Source organism: Mustela lutreola, chromosome 10, assembly GCF_030435805.1.
Source record: "Mustela lutreola isolate mMusLut2 chromosome 10, mMusLut2.pri, whole genome shotgun sequence".
Lineage (NCBI taxonomy): Eukaryota > Metazoa > Chordata > Mammalia > Carnivora > Mustelidae > Mustela > Mustela lutreola.
The window spans coordinates 13,232,132-13,253,242 of NC_081299.1; the positions used below are offsets into that span (position 1 = coordinate 13,232,132).

The following is a 21,111-nucleotide window of genomic DNA, read 5'->3' on the forward strand; positions in this document are numbered from 1 at the left end:
ACCAGGCGATGCCAGTTACTCAGCCTGCGATCGCTCTGGCTCGCTCTTCCCCTTCTGTAAAGTGTGTATGGTAATAAAGTCTGCTCTATCACCCTCCAAAGATTTCACCGTGAGGTGCCCATATAACAAGGGATGTGAATTTTCCCTATTTTATCACCAGCTGGCTAATGGCTTTGTTTTGGTGTTTATGCAACCCTCAGGCCTCTTGCCCTTTGCCCATCACTATTTTATCCTCAATTTAAAAAAAAAGAAAAAGAAAAGAAAAGAAAAAGCACCATCAATTCTAAGACATTTCACTTTATTTAAAAGAAGCCAATATACAGGATATAAAGGGCATGATATTTACAACAGTACAGTAAACAGGTTGGTTTCCGGTAGGATCAGTAGTCTTTCAATGAGTATAAACCCCCCCTTTCCCCTTGACACTAGACCCAACTGGCAGACAAAGAGCAACAGTGGGGTGGGATAGGACTGAGGGATACAAAGTTTCCCTGGATGGAGCTAAAAATCAGGTAGATGCTAAAACGTCCACAAAGGGGTCTTGCTGGGGGTGGGGATGATGCCTTGCCTCATTTCTCTAGAGGGCCCGGCGGTGGGAATGGCGAGGGATTTGCCCAAGACTCATACACAGCCCAGGGCCAGTCCCGAACCTGGAAATCCTCCAATCAAAGAAAATTCCCCTTCCGAGAGAATCAGCCTTTACCCATACCCACCCAGCTGCCTCCAGACTCCCCATGTCAGGAGGATTGCTCGGGCTCTCAAGATGGTGGAACCCAGGTCTGAGGAAGTCCCAGCATCCAGGTTCCTGCCCCAGACCCTCGGCCTAGAGTGGGCACCGCTGGGGCTGGGTGGTGGGCAACTCCCAGCCCTTCCATTCCTGCTCCAGTTCCCGGACCACCCGGGACTCACTAGGGTCCAGGCCCCAAGGAAACTGAGCGCCCCCTGAACCAACAGTCCCATAGTCACCCACGGTCCGCTGCTTCTCAACCTCTCCCAAATACAGCTGACCTGGCAATGGACCTTGGCACACCAGACCCATGTCGCCGAACAGAGCCCACCCTCTGAGGCAGAGCTTGTCCCCTACCCGGTGCCCCCTCTCCCCTCCTCCCCACCCACCTCCATTCTGAATTCCCCGCTGCCCACCCACTCCCACAGGTGCCCCCCACCCCGAGACTTTCAAGGACCGAGGAGCTGGAGGGTGTGTCAAGGAACAGGGAAATGGGGGTGAGGTGGGACGTACATAGGCTCTGCTAAAGCTGCTCACAGATGCAGGGGTGGAGGGTGGGGAGGCCCAGGAGACGGGAGGGGCACTGATCAAATTCAGACCAGCAGTGACACGCGTCTTGTTCACGGGAGAACACCGGGCTACCAGAACTGCCTACCCTAGATTTAAAAACCCTTTCCTTTCATAAAAATAGATGAGAATCTCTTACTTTATAAATAGATTACATTTAGCTTAAGTTACACCTTATTACCCCTGCCCCACACCCTCTCCCCTCTTCCAAGCCCAAGTGGTTTGCTTCTCTGAAGGTCAGAGCTAAGTCCACGATGGACTGGCCCTTCAGAGACCTCAAGATATATTGCTACAAGAAAACAAAATGTGTTTACTTGCCAATGTTTTGTGGGTTTTTTCCCCATTTGGAGTCTCAGAGGAGCATGTGTGTGTGTATGTGCGTGCGTGCACGTGTGTCTTCCACAACCAGGGAGCCAAAAGGAAGCTACTCTCCCTGTCCCTCCCCAATCCTCTCTTTTTATAAAACCCCCAAAAATAGGAGAGTGAGAGAGGGCGGCACAGGAGAGCCCATCTGAGAACAACTTTAAGATACCAATGTCAATATGACACTGGGCTTAGAAATAGAAATTTGAGTATTTACAGCTTTACAAAGGACGGAGCAGTTCGTCCCAACCAGACTGGGGGCTGCCCCAGTGTGCGTTGGGGTCTCTCTTGGCAAGCTGTGGGCTCATGGCAGGGGCACGAGCAAGGGCCCGCTGGCAACAAACTCAAAAAAGAACTTGGTGGGGAGAGAGGCAGCCGGGCTGGTCAGCCACATTCTTGCCGCCCCCAACACCCCGCGTCCACCTGCCCCAGATCCGAGCTCCCCAGGGCAGAGCAGCTCTGGAAAACCAGCAGGAAAAAGCTGCCTGGCCAGCGTCCATGTCTGGCTATTGCCATTCCCACACTCCCTGGCACCCTAGTTCCAGAGGCAAACGTCCTATGTACATGAGCATAAATAACACCACTGGATACCGACAGCCACGGTCCCCTTCGGTACCCCCGAATACTTACACTGCTGCCTTGTCTTAACACTACAGACAGCTCTGTCGCCCTCCCCACCACCTTGAGGAGCAACCCAAGCCTGGCCTCTGCTCTGCTTCCCAAACCAGGTCATTCCATGACCCCCCTCAGCCCCAGACAGAGGAGGCCTGGGGATGCGGGGGCGGGGGGGGGGGGGTTCCTCCCGGAAACGGAAAATCTTTCCAGCAGCTGAGGTCCACACCCGACTTTGGTTAAAATAAAACTAAAACTAAAACTACAACACTAAGTACAATAATAATCAGGTATGTTTGAACCCTGTAACCTTTAGAACAAGGGTCAGTGAGGAGGAGGGCCAGGGGCTGTCTCTCCTCTGAAACCACTGTCCCTCTGCGTACCTACCCAGGGGCTGTCTAGATGGGAACGGAAGCCTCTGGGCCAGACTGCCACAGGGGACCAGCAGGTTCCCTCGACAACCACAAAAGAAAAAGAAAAAAAAGAGAGAGAGAGAGAGAGAAACTCACAATAAAGGCCACCAAGTTCTGATAAATAAAAATTACATATGGTCACTAACACACATGCTCTCTCTCTCATACATATATGTATATGTATATATATATAATATGAATATTATGTACAATGGTTTTAAGACCGCAAAACAGGTGGAGAAACGGAAGAGAGAGAAGGCCCTTACAGTCGCTGGTACCCTGAGGAAGAAAGACAGGGGGCTGCCACCCGATTTACAGTCAGAGGCCCTCCTCCGCCTCCATAGGAGAGAGGTAGGTGGGGAGTTCTGGGCCTCCGGCGCATTTTGCTTCTTGGACCTCCAGGGGGAGCTCCTGGGCCAATTAAAAAAATTTTTTTTAATTAAAAAAAAAAACAAAAACACAAAAATCGGCAATCATGCCCCCAGGAGTGGGTACAGAAAGAAATTTAAAAAAAAAAAAAAAAGCAAAACCTGCTCATCTGGCTCTACACTGAGATTTGGCAGGTGGCCTCCACAAGGGGCCTTCTGACCCAAGCATTGGGGAGATACTGGCTCAGGTTAACTCCCCACACTGGTCAGTCAATCAAGTCAGGTATGGAAACAGGCTTGCACATGGCCATGAGCAGAACAAAGGATGGTTCTCACACTCCAGCTCCACTCCTGCCTCCTCCGATTTGCTCGCAGCCCTTGCTGCCTCTCCCCCATCCCTTTCCAGTGCCCGCCAGTGGCCGAACAGCCCGCAACTAGGGGCGGTAGAGAACCAAGCAAGACAGCGGCAGGTGGGGCCAGCCCAGCCCCACGGCGGAGGGCTGGATACCAGGCCTCACCCCCTCCAGGCTTTCTCACAGAGAAATTACAAATCTGTAGCCCCTTATCACTGGCTGGGAAGGGAGAGAGAAACATCAAGTCATCAGGGCAATAAAAGACCCCTCCCACTCCCACAAAGGTCCCAAGAAAGCAAGCAGTCAGGTGGGCCGATGGCCTTGCAGCCCTCCCCGGCCCCCGGCCCCCGGCCCCGACCTCACTACCAACCTTGACAGAACCCCTACTCCCAAGTCAGTGCTCACCCTCAGAGGCTGCGAGACAGATCGCCCTAGCCTCCGCCTCCCTGCCAGCTCCAGCGGAAAACCAGGAGTCTGGGCAACGGCCTACCTTCCACAATGATATAAGGCAAGCTGCTTTTTGTTTTGTTTTGTTTTGTTTTGTTTTTGCATAGTAGTTTAAACACAGTGAGACTCCACTTTCCCGCACAGTGCCTTGTCCCTCCGCTGCGCCACTCGATCCAGAAAGAAAATAAAATTTTGTCTGCTCTCCCTCCTCCTATCTTTTCTCTCTTGTCAGTAAGTAAAAACCCCCACCCAGGCCTGGAAAGGTTGCAGAGGCAAACAGCTCCTTCCTAGGGATGGGGAAGTGGACCACCCCTAGGCCAACTCAGGTCAGGCAGAGGAGGGGGGGGGGCAGAGCTCAGGGCCAATCAGAGAAGCAGGTGGGAGGGGAGAAATCCACATTAGATCAGGCCAGGGGCCCCCCTGTCCCCACCTTAGAGTTTTGTATAAAAACACCTGCTAGGAAGAATTCTTTGGAGCTCAAAGTGGCTCAGCTTAAGGGAAAAGGCACAGTTAACACTGCATCGTCCGGACAGAAGTCTGCATTTGTAATGTGGAGAACAATAGAAATTGACAGCACCATTCCTTGGGTGGGTGGATGGAGGCGGGGCACTGGTTGGTGGTGGGTTGAAGGAAGGAAGCAGCGGTCCCCCGGGGCCTCCAGAGAAGGGAGGGCAGAGGGAGTCTGTGTGGTGAGGACTGGAGCCCCACTCCAAGAAGCCTTCCTGGCCCCATGGGGAGAGGGGCAGAGGCGCCATCACCAAGACCAGCAGGCACAGGGGGCCTCCGTCATCAGCTGACCATGGGTTCCACATCCGCCTCCCGCTCAAACTCATCCTGGATCTCGTCTGTACTTCCTGAGTCACTGCTGGCCACGGAGCTGGGAGATGGTGAATTCCTGGAAGGCACAAGAGAACAGGGGTCATGCAGAGGGCAGCCTGGGGACTCCTGAAGGGATCCAAGGGGCAGGAAGGACTGAGCTGCCCCTTGCATAAAATCTAATCATTGGTGATCCCGCCCTGAGACCCCGCCTTCACTCTGCTCTCCTTAGAATCTTCTAAGCTCACGGAGTTGATTGTGGCCCTCAAGACCTCTCAGGTTCCCCTGCATGGCCTCTAAGTGCTCTGGGCACGGACAGTTCCCTGGGAGCAGGAACCATGGATCGAGCTCTGGTCCTACTCTCTAACCACCTAACACAGGTCCAGGCACACAGTAGGTGCTCAGTAAACCCTAATTAACTCGCAGGAGGCCACATGGGACAGTGGCTAGTAGTACTGGGTCCGGATCCTGGCCCTATCCTGGATGAGCAGGGGGGGCCAGGAGCAAGCTATTTAACCTGTTCCTCCATCAGAACACGGAGGTGACGACCGTGGATTCCAGGGACAACAATGAGCTAAAGGTATGACATCCTGAGCCCAGCCCCTTCCCCCACTGAGCTGCCCCTCCCTCTTTTATAACCTGAACGATGGTCATAATAATAAGAACGAGTACAATGAACACATCTGTGCTTCCTGCCCAGCATCTCTCATGTACCATCTCATATTATTACTGGCGTATCTGTTTCCCCTAAAAGGCTGTGTTCCTTGAAGGCAAGAGCTGTGTCTTTGTTTTGGCATTCCCTGGCAAACACAAGGGGCCTGAGGCATGTCAGTGTCCTGGGGACAGACCCAGTGGCCCTTGGTGGGAGAACAGGAAAGGAAGGGAAATTGCTTCCCACGGACACCAGGAGCCCCATCAGCAGTGATGCTGAGAAGTGCCCTGCGTCCCTCTTCTACCCGGCGACTGGGCAGAAGGTGGGGCATGAGCCCCAAGAGGGCGGGGGCTGCAGCTGTTCTGTTCATCACTGTCCCCGCGGCCTGGCACAGAGCAGGCCTTGGAAATGACAAGCTGCTGAGTCAGTGGGGGCAGGGCTGCTGCGGGAGGTGCGCGGGATCAGATGCCCAAGTCCTCCCTCACACAGCAGGTGGCTAATACTGGATGCGTGAATGGATGGATGGATGGGCTGGGCAGACAAAATGGACCAGGCAATAAGACGCAGCCCCACAAATCCCCGCCAAGGACGCCGCCACTGCACCCGCAGGGAGAAGGGGCCAGGCACCTGTCCGCAGAGCCTTTGATGAGCCGGCGGCAGGTCTCCATCTGCACGTCCAGCCCGCGTTTCATGCTGCACATCTCCATGTACTCGTGCAAGTGCCGGTTCATGTCGCTCTTGGCCGTGGCCAGCTCCAGCTGAAAGGCCGCAAAGCAGGAGAAAGGTGAGGTCAAGTCCCCCACACTCAGGAACCCTCAGCCACTTCTTCCTCACATCCTTGGTGGCTCTGAGGCCACCCTGGGACACCACACCACACCCTGCACTCTCTCCAGGCTGGACCCCAGCCTCAGAACTGCTTGCAGGGAACAGGGAACAGCTGCTTAGTGACTCGAGGGGCAGCCTGCATGGGGTCCCCCAACTCCACCTCGCCCAGCTTCCTGCCCTGCTTTATACAGACTTGCTTAGGACAGTTCTCAGGTCTCCGTTGTGTTTCTGACCCTTTTCCTCTACCAATGACAGAGCCCCCAGGGAAGGCTTGGCCTTCTCCCTCTCCAGCAGTCACTCTCACTGAAAGATGTGGCCAAGCACAGGCTCCACGGTGCAGACAGCCAGCCTGCAGGGTGCTTCCCGACAGGAGACCCTGGGCCAGCCAGGGTCTCAGTCAGTCTCCTCTCCTCTGCTGCTCTAACAGGGTACAGTACCCACTGGGCAGGCCGGAGACACCCAACCACCCCTAGGCACGTACAGGGGCCTGTGAGTACTAGCGAGGCTTCCTGAGGGCCTAGCGTCCCTTGATGTCACTCAAACGTCTTCTCTCGTTGTTTGGGATCACCCTCTCTGTTGCATAACATAAAAAACTCTCTGGGACAGACACGGATCACCACCCCCATGGGTTCTATCTTATACCAGGGAAAACTGAGGCCCTAGGAGGGGTAGGACCCGCAGGGAAACACAGGCCTCCAACTTGTGAACTTGTGCCCACACCACCCTACCAGCCCCGCACCCCCATCCCCCTCCACTGCCATCAAGACCTCACATCCCAGGAACCTCACCAGGGGCTCGAGAGCCCGAGCCCTCACCTCGATCTGGCCAATCGTTTCCTGGTACTCCTTGTCTCTCGTCTTGAAGAAGGATTCTGTCTCGTGGATCAAGTTGCCCAAATTTTCCTCTTGCTGAGGACACAGAACAAAGGGGACCAATGAGTTGGGTGGCGCAGGCTGCCGGAACGAGTGGGGACAGGGCGGGCTGGCCGGCGTCTGAGCAGCCGGGCTGGGGGCTCACCTCGCCTTGCAGGTCGATGCTTGGGTTGCAGTTGGTGAAGTCTTCCCAGAGCAGCAGCGTGTCTTCGTTCTCCTCCCACGTCAGGCTGTCACAGTCATCGTCAAAGTCAAAGGTCTCCCGCCTATGGGATCACAGCAGAGGGCACCGCTGACCAGGAGCCCGGCTGCAGAGGCCAGGACCGGGGAAGAAAGGGCGCCGCCCCGATGGGTACGCTCATGCCGGGGGGCCGTCCCACACAGATAGGGGTGCCAGCCAAAGAGGACACATGCCCTATCCAGCAGGGGTTGGGGTGGGGGGCTGGTCAGCCCTTTTAAAACAAAAAAGCATTGCTATATTACTTATACCATTTAAAATGTCTCTTTGTAAAGATGCCAGTCTTTAATCAGCGAAGACTAAAGATATTTTCCCCCCAAATCCAATCCGGTGACAGTTTCATTCACAGTTTCATTCCAGCTCATTTCTGGAGCCCCTACTTTCTAAGAGGCGATTTCTATAGCCTTCTCCGTAACTCAGGTTGATAATATGCCCATTTTACAGATGAGGAAATTGCAGCTCAGAAGAATAACCCACTTGTCCAATGTCACACTGCTAGCCTGTCACAGAAACTGGGGTGGAAAACCAGACATCTCCTACCGCCTTTTCTCCCCTGAGTAGGACACACCAAGCACCCATTATGTGCTGGGTGTGGGACCGGCCGCCAAGCATATGTTACACTGCGCTTTGTTCCCTCCTCCCAACATGCCTATGAGACAAGCATGATTCTTGGACCCATTTTACAGATGAGGAAACTGAAGGCTGCAGGGATTAGGTGGACTTCTGGACCAATGCATGATGGAAATCGGGCCTGGATTCAAAGCCTGAGTAACTTCGGGGCTTCCCGATTCACTGGAACTGGAAGCAGGGTAACGGACCATACGGGCTTGCCTGGGATGGAGGGTTTTCTGCCCTTCTTCCCCCAGCTGAAGGGAAAACTCGATCGGATGAGATGGGTGATGTCTGCAGGGCTTACTTAAATCATTTGATCGATCGAATCAGCCACAGAGGAGAATGGGGGTCCCAGGGCTCTCAGCCGATGTCTCCCCACCCCAATGCTCCAGGCCACTGCTCCCTTCCTTCCCATGATGGATCAGGCTTGGGGGCCACGGGGCAGGGCCCAAGAAAAATTTCTGGTTAAAAGCTGCCTAGAGGGGCGCCTGGGTGGCTCAGTAGGTTAAGCCTCTGCCTTAGGCTCGAGTCATGATCTCAGGGTCCTGGGATCGAACCCCATACCGGGCTCTCTGCTCAGCGGGGAGCATGCTTCCCCCCTCCCCTGCCTGCCTCTGCCTACTTGTGATCTCTCTCTCTGTATCTTTTAAAAAATAAAATAAAAAAATAATAAAAATAAATAAAAGCTGCCTAGAGCACCTCCTGGAGGCTGGTCCCCCACCGAAAAGCAGTTTCTGCTGGAGCCTGTAGGTGGCTCCGTGAGCCCGGGGACCAGAGCCGGGCCAGGGCTGCTGAGGAAGGCGCTGCTGGCCTGGACTCGTTCCAGATTAGCCCCTGGGGTCCACCGTCTCCGCAACACATACTCGACCGCTGACTTCACTTCCTTTCTAGCGTCTGGGATCTGAAGGAAACCCCAGCTGAGGAATGGGGAGCCAGAAAGGACAGGAAGACAGGCCAGAGAAAGGGGTCGCGAGATGGGGAGGGCGGGGCTGAGGAGCTGGCCGTGGTGCAGGGAGAGTAGTGAATTCCTCCCCTTCTCCTTGGTCTGAAGCCGAAGCAACAGATTTTGATCAAAACAAAACAGCCCTGACACGGGGCACATTATTCAAAGACTTCAGTGGAACTGGCCAGGGGCAGCCTCTGGCTTGGGTCTCAGCCTGGCCAGTAGCCGATGGAGATGCTGGGGGTGGGGCCAGCACCCTGAGGGGGGGTGGCGGCAGGGGTCAGCATGGCCTTGGCCAGCCCTTCAGGGGTGGAGGGGCAATCAGAGGATATATATAGAATGTATATTTATTATTATTATTATTATTATTATATATATAGTTTAACCCAGGCCATGTCACAACCCAATAAATCCCATTGGATACTGAACCCAATTCAGGCCGGTCAACCCCAGGCACCCCGACTTTGCATCAGACCTCCTCTGTACAGCAGTAGCCCAGCTGGTGGAGGCCCCAGACCCAGCTCTTGCGACTGTCCCTTTCAGCCCACCCCATTCCCAGGCAGCCTAACTATCCCTTGGGGATTTTCTGCACATGGGGACCATTTCTTCAGTGAAGCCCTTTAATTCACCCGAATGAACCCAGCCTGGGTGTGTGGGCTGGTCAATTCTGCCTCAGGCTCAGGAATGCCCAATGCCCGCTACCACGTTTAGAAAACCTGGATCCCACCAAGGGCTCCCTTCCAAAGGCCCTGTCATCACCAAAAGATTGAGAATATGACATTTGGACAGGATGTCAGAAGACAGAATCAGGAGTCCGGGAATCTCTTTGTGACACTCTAACAGCAAGCCCGCAAGACACAGCGTCACCTCAGTTCTGTTCCCAGGGAATGACAAGTACCAGGAAGTGTCACACAAACCCACCCCAGCCCTGGTCAGACTCCTGCCTCCCTAAGTCACCTGGCTCAGCGGCAAAGAGACCAGGCCAGGGAGGATGGTTGCCGATAGGGCCGAGGGGGACTCTCTTCCGAGAGCAAAGACAGCTAGCTGGGGACAGAGGACTCCACCGTGGGTCAGGGGCCCAGCTCTATTCCAACTCCTGGCACGCCCCTTTGAACTTGACTTTCCCCATTGGAATGTGAAGGGGCTGGGCTGAGCGGCCTTTGGACTCTGTCATGCTAAGCCAGCCCCATGGCTCTGCAGGAAGCAGGAGGGAGACCCAAGACCTGGCTTCTGAACCAAGCATGAGGTCAGAGGCAACTGCCTTAAAAACAGGAGCTCCTAGGGAGGGGTTCTGTGGGGTTTTGTGACGGCTCCTTAGAGCCCAGGGCTCAATCGTAGCTCTGCTGTTGGAAACCCAGAGTCCTAGGGCAGGGAAAGTGTGAGTTCTCAGGGCCCAGGGGCCCAACCACAAGGGGCTGCAGACAGGGAACAGGTAAGAGCAGTCGGAGGGGCAGGAGGAAATAAATGTAGGCCCCAGAGACCCTGTCCCAGCCCAACCCACCAAGTCCATGCCCTCAGACAAGCCCCTAATGCCCGCAGGTGCACCCTCCTCTTCCCTCCCGCAGCCCAAGTCAGGGGACCTTGTGGATTAGCGTCAAAGGTGGGTCTGGATGGAGAACACAGACTGGACAGACCGAGGACGTTTGGTGCATGTCCAGAGCCGGCCTCAGCCCGCCTGGTGGGCCCTGGTACGGGGGTCGACCCAGCGATCCCACCTCGGGGACAACCAGTGGGAGAGTAAGGCTCGAGCCAACAGGACCCAGCACTACCATTAAGCCTCTTCTGAAAATGTGAAAGTCCCCCAATTATGACCATTGAGGATAAATCCAAATTCTTTCAGAACCCCATGCTGGCCAGTCAAAGCACTGCCAGAGCAAGCCACCAGTGGGCAAGCTGGTGGAGTGGAGTGGAGCCCTGGGGGGCTGGGGCTGCAGAGATACTCACAGCTGGTTGAACATGCGTTTCATCTCATCTGTGATGTTCATGGAGCCGACCTCGTCATCCGAGAACCGGTTCACCTCCCCGTCCTGCTCGGAGATATCGTCATCCGAAGCCACCTTACGCTCTTTCTTTTTGGGGACCACCTGGCAGGGGAAGGAAGAGATGCAGGTTAAGTGGGAGGCTCTGCTGGGAGGGAGGGGAGGCTGGGAAAGGAGTCGGCATCCCACAGGGATGGATGGAGCGTGGCCGGGGCAGCCACTGCTGGCAAAGATGCAGAGCTCCTCTAAGAAGCAGGTGGCATTAGCAGGAAGCGTGAGGCGGGACACATGCAGGAAGGACAGACAGCCTGGACCCTTCCCTCCCCCGGTGGGCGGGCTGGCTCAGCTCGGCCCTTCACCAGAGCGGCAGCCCCACAATCTGGGGAGAGGAGTGGGCCAGACCCGGGGCAGAGTCCCCGGGGATGTCTCAGCGCCAGCCAGAGAGACAGGGAACCCCTCACAGAGGCCCGGAGGGCTCCACGCTTTCAGAGCCCTCCTGCCCACATGCAAAGGCAAAGGGCAGGCAGTCCGAGGGTCCCCAAGCTTCCTCCATTCCAAGCAGACAAGACACAAGCACACCAAACAAAGCCTGGAATGGTCACCCCTGCTTCCCAGCAGAGGGGCGGCAAGAAGGCACGGAGGTGGACGAGCCCAGATTGCTCACGCTACACCCAAAGTCACACACTTAAAGCGACAACACGCTGGTCTGCCCTGGGTTCAAGCAAAAGCCAAACCACAACCCAGAATTCAAGAAGCAGCCTTTGGAGAATGACACGTGCCCTTCGGGCCGCTGGACTAGCCCCTCCCTAGAGGACAGCCCACCAGGACTAACTGCCCCACCGCCCTCTCTCGGGACACAGCCTTGCTCCTTGAGGGCTAGGGGTAAGCCCTGAGGGATTCTTCGGTGGGAACGCAAACCAGAGGCCACCAGATCCTCTTGGGAATTCTGAGACTCATCTGCCCGGTGCTCCCACAGCCCAACCAGGACTCTCAACCTTGGCGACGGCGCCCCGCAGGCCTGTGGACCAAGCCCCAGAAGGTCAGGAGACCTGAGTGCCAGCCCCAGCTGGGCCTGTCCCTTCCTGAGCCCGTCACCTCACGGGCTCCTCAGCCACAGGATGAAGCATTAAGCCTGACGAGCCTACGAGTCGCCACGTCCCTGACTCTGTGTCATCCTGGGAGGCCAGAGCGGGGGCCAACACTAACTCTGGGGGCAGGGGAGTGGACAGAACTGGAGGGGAGGAGGGCCTGGCCATGCAGGGTGGAGGCCGGGCACTCGGGGAGGGGGCGGTGGCAGGGGCGCGGGGGGAGTGGCGGTCGGTGAGCAGGGTGACCCTATTCACCTGGAAGATCTTGGACACGTCTTCCGAGTTCCGCTGCTGTGCGACATCGCACAGCTTGGCCGTGATATCGATCCGGCGACAGATGTCCATGTCCACCTTCATGGCCTTTTCTTGGATCTTTGTGTCCAGGTCTGTCATGGGCTGCAGGGAGGACAGCAGGGGGTTATGTGAGCGAGGGCTGGAGCGAGCATAGGGGAGGGCATGGGGCGGGGGCGTCGCTCCCAGGCTCCTGCTGGCAGAGGGGAGCACAGCTCCAAGTCCAAGGGGGAGCCTGGACAGGGAGGGCGGGGCCAGCGCTGCTCAGGTTGGGGGAGGGGGTGGAGAGGTCACAGGAGCTAAAGGCTTTGACTCCGAGGGGACAAGGTGAGACCATGTTTGCCGGCCTCCCTAAGCGCTGGAAGGCGTTCTCTCAACAGACACAGTGCTAGTGTTTATTTTGTCAGAGCAAGGAGAAAAGAAAGACACCTCCCACTCTTGAAAGACTTCCCTTCTCTCCCACCCTGTGTGCCCTGCCTGTCCCCCCACACAGAGGGGGGCCAAGGTGCCGAGGTGGCGCGCTCTCCCCAGGATTCCTCCCATGGTTGACCGCGGGGCCTCACCGAAGACGAGGGGCTCCCTTAGGAGCCCGGCGAGGGGAAGCCAGGTAGGCTCCCCCTGCAGCAACCCCCCCCTCCCCCTGCCAGAGGTTTCTGCCAGCCACACCCAGCTCCACAGCCCCCAGGACCAGAAGCCACATCAGGCTGAGTCACCCGCCATCGGGCTCCTTCTCCTTTCTGGCTGCCCTCCCTACGTGCTGCCACTGCTTGAAGGTGGCCGGAAACCCGGGTCCCCAGCAGGAAGGAGGCTTTGCCAACAGCCCTCCGCACCTACAGTCACTCAGAGAGGTTCCAGTCTTCAAAAGAATGCTGATGCTGGGGTTCCCCAACTTTACAAAGCAGCCCTACTGCAGACCGCAGGCCGGGGGAGCCCCCACAGCTGACACAGACCAGACCCGGGGGCCTCCACGGTGCCCAGACATCGAGGCCACGGCCACCCCCTGCCCTCAGCGTGGTGAGCCGGGACCAGTTGGAGCAAACACACAGACCGTCAGAGGAGCCCGGGGAAGGGCGGGATGGGTTAAGCAGCAGATTGATTAATGCATCTCTACTCAGACCAAGGGAAGCGGAAGTGGGGGGGGGGGGGCTGGTCTCCGATGCATCCGTCATCCTCACGGGGCAAACGCAGCCAGCCAGGACTCTAACTAGAAGCCGAGCTCTGGAGCCTCGGAGTGAATGAAGCATTTTGCATGATGGGTGTTGGGGGGAGGGGGCGTCATGATGCCAGGGCGGCTGCCGGTGGCACTTACGTCACTCATGAGCCCCTTAAACACCACGAGCTCGGCCTTGAGCCGCTCAATCTTCTCGTTCATCTCCTCCTGGATGGCTTCGGCCTCCTGCGCCGCCTAGGGAGGACAGAGATGGGGAAGGGTGATTTAGGGGACCGGGCACCCTGAGGGCTGGGAAGGGCTGGACACCTGCCGTCCAACCGGGCCAGGCACATGCCTGCCAGCAAAGGGGTGCTGAGGACCTCCCCTCAGCCCGGCTTCCTGCAGAGCCCAGTTCACTGGCAGGGTACCACTCAGCGTGAAACACTTCTCCAAGGACTATTTATCCTATGGAAAAATCCCCAGTAGATATTAAGGGAAAAAAAGAACCAGTTAATATAATAAGTGATTCCAGTAGGTTAAAATGTGAGGTGGGTCCCTGTGAAATTGCCGATATTTGACCATCTCCCACCCCCAAAATGGCAACGCCACACGTGCCCACCTAACCAAACAAAGATACGTGGAATACACGTGTGTTTGTACAGAAAAGACAGGTCACCCGGCAATCTGTCAATTGGGTATGTGGGGGGGGGGGGTAGAACTGGAAGGGAGTTTTATTCTTTTCTCTACGTTTCTGAGTTTTCCAAATATTTGACCGCGAACATGTCATATTTGTAAACAGAAAGACTTCTGTTATAAAACAAACGAAGGGCAGACATTCATCCTTTTCTGTCTGTGTCTTGACATTACTTGATTCTATCTCTTAGAAGATCTGTGCCTTAAATATTGGAAAGCAATGTTTAGAAACGTTTTAAAGAACTTTTCTTCTCTCCTCATGGGGTCGCTATTCAGAGGCGGAGAAGGTGAAGTTTGCCGCCCAGTGCACCCAGCAGGTGGGTGTGAAGCAGAGCCCAGACCCAGAGCTCCCACGCCAGAACCACAAGAGAATATTCGCACCGGGAGCCCCCCCACTCCAAGGCACAAGGCATTCGGCCCCCAGTCAGTTCTTGCAAGCTGGGATTGGGCAGCTCAAGAGACCATCCAGTCCTGAACTCAGGTGGGGAGGTGAGGGTCCGAAAGAGTCACAGGACCATCGCCCAGCAAGCAGGGGTCAGTGCTGGGACTTAGACAGACTTGCCTATTCCCGTCCCTGAGCTTTTCTACAACACTATGCCAGGCCCTTCCTAGGTCCGAAGCAGGGGACAAGGAAGACGCCTCGTGGCTCCACTTAGGAGCGACTGAGAGAGCAGGGGCGGCACAGTGCGGGGGCTCAGCGCGGACTGGCCTCCGACTTCACCTCTCGGAGACTGTGCCCCTGGGCCACACGGTTCCCGCAAGCCTCTCGTGGTCAGGACCTCCAGGGGCACTCACCTCCTGCAGCGTGTCCACCATGGTCTGCAAGTTCATGCGTTTGGCGAGCTCCTCCTCCCACCTGCAAGAGCCAAGAAGGACAGGTGGTCAGACGGTGGCCTCCCCGTGCCAGTCCAGCCCTCAGACACCATGCCAGCAGCCACCATGGGCCTGTCTCCAGGCTGGGCAAGCAAGGTGCTGCCGTGAATCCCTCCCTGCCTGCCCTCCGGGAGCTCCCAGTCACCAGGAAGGGGACAGCCAGGTCAACACATAACCATAATTTCAGGCAGGGGTGACAGCCGCCAGGTTCCCAGCATGAGCACTGCACCCCGGGGAGACGAAGGCGGGAGGGACCACCATCTCCCCTTCACACAAACTATAAAGTGCCCTGCAAATGCCATTGCTCCTGCCCTTGCTAAATGATCCCGTACAGCAGTGGGCGCTCAGGAGCCGGGCTGTAGCCAGCGCCACAAGAAAGAAGCTTCTATTGTACCAATGATCATCACGGTCCGCAGAAGTCTTTCTGTCCAGCAGCAATCCTCACCAGCCAAGAAATCCCCTACCCAGCTACATATCCATGTCTCACCGAGAAGGAAACTGAGGCTCAGAGAGGTTACGTGTCTTACCCAAAGACACTCAGCTGGCTAGCACATGGGGCTGGAATCCAAACCCGGGCCTTTTTTATTACATTAAAACAAAAACAATAAATATAGCTCGCACTTAGTCAGCGCCTCTGCCAGGCCCCGTTCCAGAGCTTTCTGTGTATTGTCTCATTCCAGCACACGCTGGTTAAAGCCGGACAGGAAAGAATAAAGGGCAGGAGGCACCCAGGGGCTCACAGGGTACCCCCAACATGAACTGGAGGTAGAATGAAATGTTAATAATCATAATCACTGGGGGCGGCTGGGTGGCTCAGTCAGTTAAGTGTCCGAGTCTTGATTTCAGCTCAGGTCATGGTCTCAGGGTCATAAGATCGAGGCCCACATGGGGCTCTGTGTTCAGCCAGGAGTCTGCTTGAGGTTCTCTCTCTCCTTCTGTCCCTTTCCCCCATCGCCTCTCTCTCACACAAATAAATAAGGCTTAAAAAAAAAAATCATAATTAGCATCCCAGCACCAGCTCACCCCAACTGAGAGCTTACTTTGTACCAGGAACCATTCCACGTGATATCATTCAATCTTCCTGACAACCCTCCAGCACAGCTGTACAGCTGGCCCATGTCACGGATGCAGAAAGCCGGGCATGGGTCAGGGGCCCAAGGTCAGGGTGAGGACAGGTGGAGTCAGGACTCGAACCCAGGCTCGAGGCTCCAGACTAAGCATAGGCAGCCTCGCCAAGCTCCCCAGAGACCCAGGATCCATCAGAGCCCCCCCCCCCCCGCCCCACCTGCGCCCCACCCCCCCAGCTCCCTTCTTTCCCCACAGGGAGCCTGGGACAGGTTCCTTCCCTCCCCGCATCCTGGGACAGACAGATGAGCTCCACGCTCTGCTCACCCTCTGTCCACCTCCCTACATGGCCTCCAAGCAGGCAAGTCTGGAAGCCTTTTAGGATGCTGTCGGGGCCAGCTAAAAATAGGCCAGAAGGGAGGAAGGGTGCGTTACGTCACTGGCTTTTAGAAACAAGAGAAAATGGACACTGTTTGCACACACAGAGGAAAATTCCTCCTCTCCCCCGCACGCTCCCCTTCCTCCCATTTCCTCTCTAACAGCCCCCCCGGCACTGGCAGCCAAGCCTAGACCTGCCATGGGCTCCGGGGTCCAACACCTGGCAGGCACGAGGCCGGGGCACCTGCCAGGGATGAAGGACACAGAGGAAGCTGAGGAGTGGCAGTGAGAGAGTGTGAGGGTGGAATGCAGGTGAGACCATCTCACGGAGCACCCCCCCTGTACAAACAGGGAAACTGAGATCCAGAGCGTACAGGCAATTTGCCCGAGGTCACCAGGTACGTCCCAGGCCCACCATGGGAGAGAGGGGTCCCAGGTGGGGAGAGAGAGGTTCACAGGTCGCCCTCCACCTGCCCGGCAGCACGGGGCTCCCGGGCCTTCTGTCAAGGGAGGCCAAGGCCCAGAGCACGGGTCCGAGCTGAATCATCTCTCCGGGCCCTGCTGCTCTGAGGGGGGCAGGGGACTCAGCTCCAAGCCGCCGAGATGAGCAGGTGCAGGAAGGGCTGTGACCTGCCTTCCGCAAACAGCAGGAGCCACAGAGGAGGGGGCAGCGAGGGGCAAAGGTGGGGCACCCAGGGGCCCCTCACCCCTGCACACCTGCTTCCCAGACAGGCTCCTGGAGATGCAGCCCGGCCGCTCTCACTTTTCCTTCAATCAGGCTTCTAATGAGGTGCCTCGGGCTCCACAGACCCTTGGTACAGAGAGGGAACATGAGGCCCAGAGAAGGAAAGGGACTTGCCCCCAGTCAGCCCCGAGAGAAAACACGAACCAGGCCTTGGGATCTCCAGACAGCAGCAGGAGTACCCACCCCAGATGGGCCAGGCCGGTCTGTGCCCCGTGCCCTGCGCCCCAAGCTCAGTGCCTCACACACATCGGTTCTCATGAGATGTATTATTAACCTGCTCGGGTAGAGAATTTTCCCCAACTCCATCCTGCAGGTGTCAGAGCTGAGGTTCAGAGAGGCGAGGCAACTAGCCTCGGGTCACACAGCTAGCGAGCAGGGACAGGATGCACGCGCTGCCCGTGCTCTCAAGCAGCAGTGAGTCTCGGGCTGTCTGGGCACAGCAATCCCCTGGGGGTCGGGTCCGGGTTCGGCAGGCCCGGGGTGGGACAGACATGCCGCATTCCTGATGAGCTGCCCCTGACACACGCCCCACATCTCACTGGTGTTTCTAAGCTGCACCCCGACAGATGAGCTTTGCACCAGTGATTTCACGGGCCTTTGTATTTCCAAAGCCGGGCTGGGTGGGCAGCCGGCGGGCCTGCTCCCAGAAGACCTCGTGCAGAGCCCTGCGTGCCCGCGGCAGCTGGCTGGCGGGCCCCGTCCGAGGCCCACAGTGCCGCGCCTCCTGGCCGTGGTGGAGAAAGCTGGCTCTGCCCGCACCAGCGTTGACGGTGCAGAACAGCGGTGCCCTTCAGCTGCTCCGGCTGACTGCGGCGGAAGGACAGCAGTGACAGACTGCTTCAGGGATCCCAGACGCCCCACGCTCGCTGCAGCCCAGCCCCGGAGGGAGCAGGCGGCTTAACCGAAAACTGGTCAACCAAGCTGCGGCCGCTTCGATTTCAACACCTGTCCCAGGGACGGCCCCCTCCCCCGCCCTGGGTCTGCCCCGGGAATGCGGTTTCAGTAAGGACGGGTGTTTGGGGCAGAGGCGCCCACATAAGCGAAGATGGGCAGCACAGAGGCCAGGGAGCAGCCACTGCCACGGAGAAGGGGACACACCCACTGCAGGCCAGGGCTGGGTCGACATCGTGCCCTTTGCGGCTCTCCCAACCGGCCCCTGCTGAGCAAAGGTGCTCACACTGTCGGCTGTGAGGGTACGGGGAACCCCCAGCCCCGTTTTACAGGTGGGAAAATGAAGGCCCAGAGCATGGAGATAACTCCAGCCAGGGCCGAGGTGGCCTGAATCACTCGGAGCCACCCCTGCCCCCCACCCGACCCACTGGCTCATGAAACTTCCAACTTCCCACATCCCAGGCCGCATGGCCATGGGACCTCATCCCACACGCTCTCACCCAAAGAGCCAGCCACGATGAGGGGGACAGGGACAGACGGCCCTCCATCTTTTCCACCTCCAGAAAGTGCTCAGGGCCCCACCCCGGCATGCGTCCGCTGTGCCCCAGCCACACCACGGGGACCTGCTCTCGCCCCCCCCCCCCGCAGCCTCTCCCTTCCCCCCCTGCAGACACCCTCAGACAGCGGTCTCCAAGGCCAGCTCCTCCGACGGCTCTCCGTCCACAGCCATGCACGGCGGCATCTGCAGCTGGCAGGCAGACGACAATGGAGGAGGAGGAGGGGGAGAACGCAAACAGAGCAGTTAACCCGAACCAAGCATGCACCCCTGCCACGCAGCCTTCCTAGGGCAAAGCTCACTTAAACGAAACTCACGATCGCCTCTAGGCCCCATTATTATTTCCATGTTACTCATGAAGAAGCTGCAGACCAAGACCATTACCCCAGATCCCACAGCTAGGAAGGTGGGGTCGTGTCTATGTCATCCCTTTACTCAGAGCATCTCCAAAAGTGAAGGCTGGAAGGGGCCAGAGTTCACCTAGTCAACAACTCTGAGGGTAGAGTTAGGGAAACTGAGGCCCAGGGTCACACAGGGAGTAGATGGCTTTGTGCCCTCCATTCCCTTAGCCCGGGCCATAGCTCACAAGGAGGGAGGAGGAGGGATGTGAGAATGAACACAGACTCAGCCTCTCCGAGCACCTGCCTCCATCTCTCAGAGCCTGGGTCTCTCCACCTGCACATGGGGACAGAATGTGGCCCCAGCACATACCAGGGCCACTCAAGAAAAACCCATCCAGTTCCCACACTCTCTGAAGGTCACGTGACCGGCCCTCAGCTCTGGCTGCACTGGACCTCAGGGCCCATCTCCCAGCCCCAGCCCAGGTTCCTGCCCCCCTGCAGCTCACTGCCCCAATCTCTCCACTGGCCTGTGCTCAAAGCTTCCCACTGCCTTGGAGTGAACAGGAAATCAAGACCCCAGCAAGGAAGGGGCTGATGCATGGCACCCCCGGAGCTCCTGGAGTGCGGCCCAGCGTGACCCACGGCTCAGCGGCCGGACAGAGTAGCGTGCAAGGGCCGCCCTGGTGAGGGTCTCTGCACCAGGGCAGCGGGTAAGCAGGGGTTCAGACCTGGGAGTCCACAAATCGGGAACTTGGACGTGTGTGCAGCAGCAGAGAGAGGCCCTCCAGCTCCCATCACAGAAGTTTTAAGACCCTTGTGCCCTGGCCAGATGGGGCATGAAGGAAACAGGAGTGAGAGGCCTGTTCCGGTGGGCGGAGAGGCTCAGAGGAGGGACGCCATCATACAAATCCTCCGAGGAGTTGGGCCTAAGCCTGGGGGTCCGGCCCTTCTGCCAGGGCCAAGGACTGGCTATAATTACCAGTGCTGCGCCCACTGCCGTACTCCTGCTCCTAAAACCAGCCGGCGCTTGATAAGGAGCCTAACGGTTGTATGGATTTATTGAATGAATGAATGAATCCGAACCACATCACTCCTCAGCCCTCCTGCTCACTTCTGTCTGGAACATGCTCTGCCTACACACCACACGGACCTAGGGGCTCCCAGGAGCTGAGTTCCCAGCACTGGGCTTCCGCTCAGCTCTGTCCACTGCAGGGAGAGGAAGGCCGGGGGAGGGGCCACCAGGGCAGGAAGGGGGCAGGGAGAAGAAGAAAGCTTCCCTCCCCCACTTCCCACCGCCCTAGGGGCTGAAGAGGCAGGGACTTGGGACAAAGAGGGCCAGGAGAGGAAACGACCCTACAAAGTGACTCGGAGACTGAGGTCTGGGACCTCGGCACCTACCTTAGCAGAAGGAGAACACGTGTGAGGCCAGGGGCAGGGACTAGGGTAGCGGCACCCGCCCCGCCCAGATGTGGTCTCCCCGCATTCCAGAGGAGCCAGCAGCAACCATAGGATGGACGAGTAGTCCAGCAGGCCACTGGCGGAGGTGGGGTGAAGTTTCACCACCAGTCTCCCCACCCCCACCTCCCATCCCCCAGCCAGGGTCTCCCCCCACCATCAACCCCGATGACACACAGAGCCTCAGGAAAGGGGCTGACAAAGCCTGGCCTGCTGGGGGGGTGGGGCGGAAAGCCAGGCTGAAGTCACTGGCAGAGGGACTGACTCACAGATTTTTCACTTCCTGTGCCGTCAGAGAATGGAGGTCTGGGGCCCCCGGCTCCAGAGGAAAGTGGGTACAGCCCCAGAAAAACAATGAAGGCTTCAGGGAGAGTCCGGGGTGCTGCTGGGGAGAAAGTCCTGGAGATGCCTAGGCACCAAAGTGCTCAGTTTGAATCCTTCCCCCCTCCACTTCCCAGCGGTGTGATCTCAGGCAAAACAATCACCCTCTCTGGGCCTCAGTTTCCTTATCTCTGGCATAAGAAGCACTCTACCCCTTTGCAGGGTGGTTGTGAGGACTACATAAGGTGGGCAGTGGGGGCGAAAACACCCAGTCCCGCCCCCGGCGAAGAGCAGACTAAATGTCTGGCAGCTCAGTGTGAACAACGATGGAACGCCACAGCTGGCTCCAGCGCCCAGACCTCAGAGAGCAAGGAGGGTGGCCCAGGAATGGTCCACACCTTTCCACGGAAGGTAAGTGGCAGGCACACCCTGGCTGACTCACTCAGGTGAGGCTAGGTTAGAGCCCGCAGTGGAAAA

The 21,111-nt window shown here is 57.4% G+C and overlaps 1 protein-coding gene across 2 annotated transcripts in view; it reads right to left on the minus strand.

The window, feature by feature from the left end:
* Window positions 1-281: 281 nt before the first annotated feature.
* The window catches only part of IFFO2 (intermediate filament family orphan 2), a 47,332-nt gene continuing 26,502 nt past the window's right edge, over window positions 282-21,111 (minus strand). Inside the window, exons 2-9 of one of the 2 annotated variants that reach the window (XM_059136381.1) lie at window positions 14,805-14,865; window positions 13,476-13,571; window positions 12,131-12,271; window positions 10,753-10,892; window positions 7,161-7,281; window positions 6,959-7,051; window positions 5,946-6,076; window positions 282-4,745 (exon numbers count right to left, since the gene is read on the minus strand). In XM_059136381.1, coding sequence (XP_058992364.1) covers window positions 4,640-4,745; window positions 5,946-6,076; window positions 6,959-7,051; window positions 7,161-7,281; window positions 10,753-10,892; window positions 12,131-12,271; window positions 13,476-13,571; window positions 14,805-14,865 — 889 coding nt within the window. In that variant the 3' untranslated portion in view covers window positions 282-4,639. The remainder of the gene's footprint in view (window positions 4,746-5,945; window positions 6,077-6,958; window positions 7,052-7,160; window positions 7,282-10,752; window positions 10,893-12,130; window positions 12,272-13,475; window positions 13,572-14,804; window positions 14,866-21,111) is intronic. The other variant, XM_059136382.1, reaches the window with a different exon arrangement.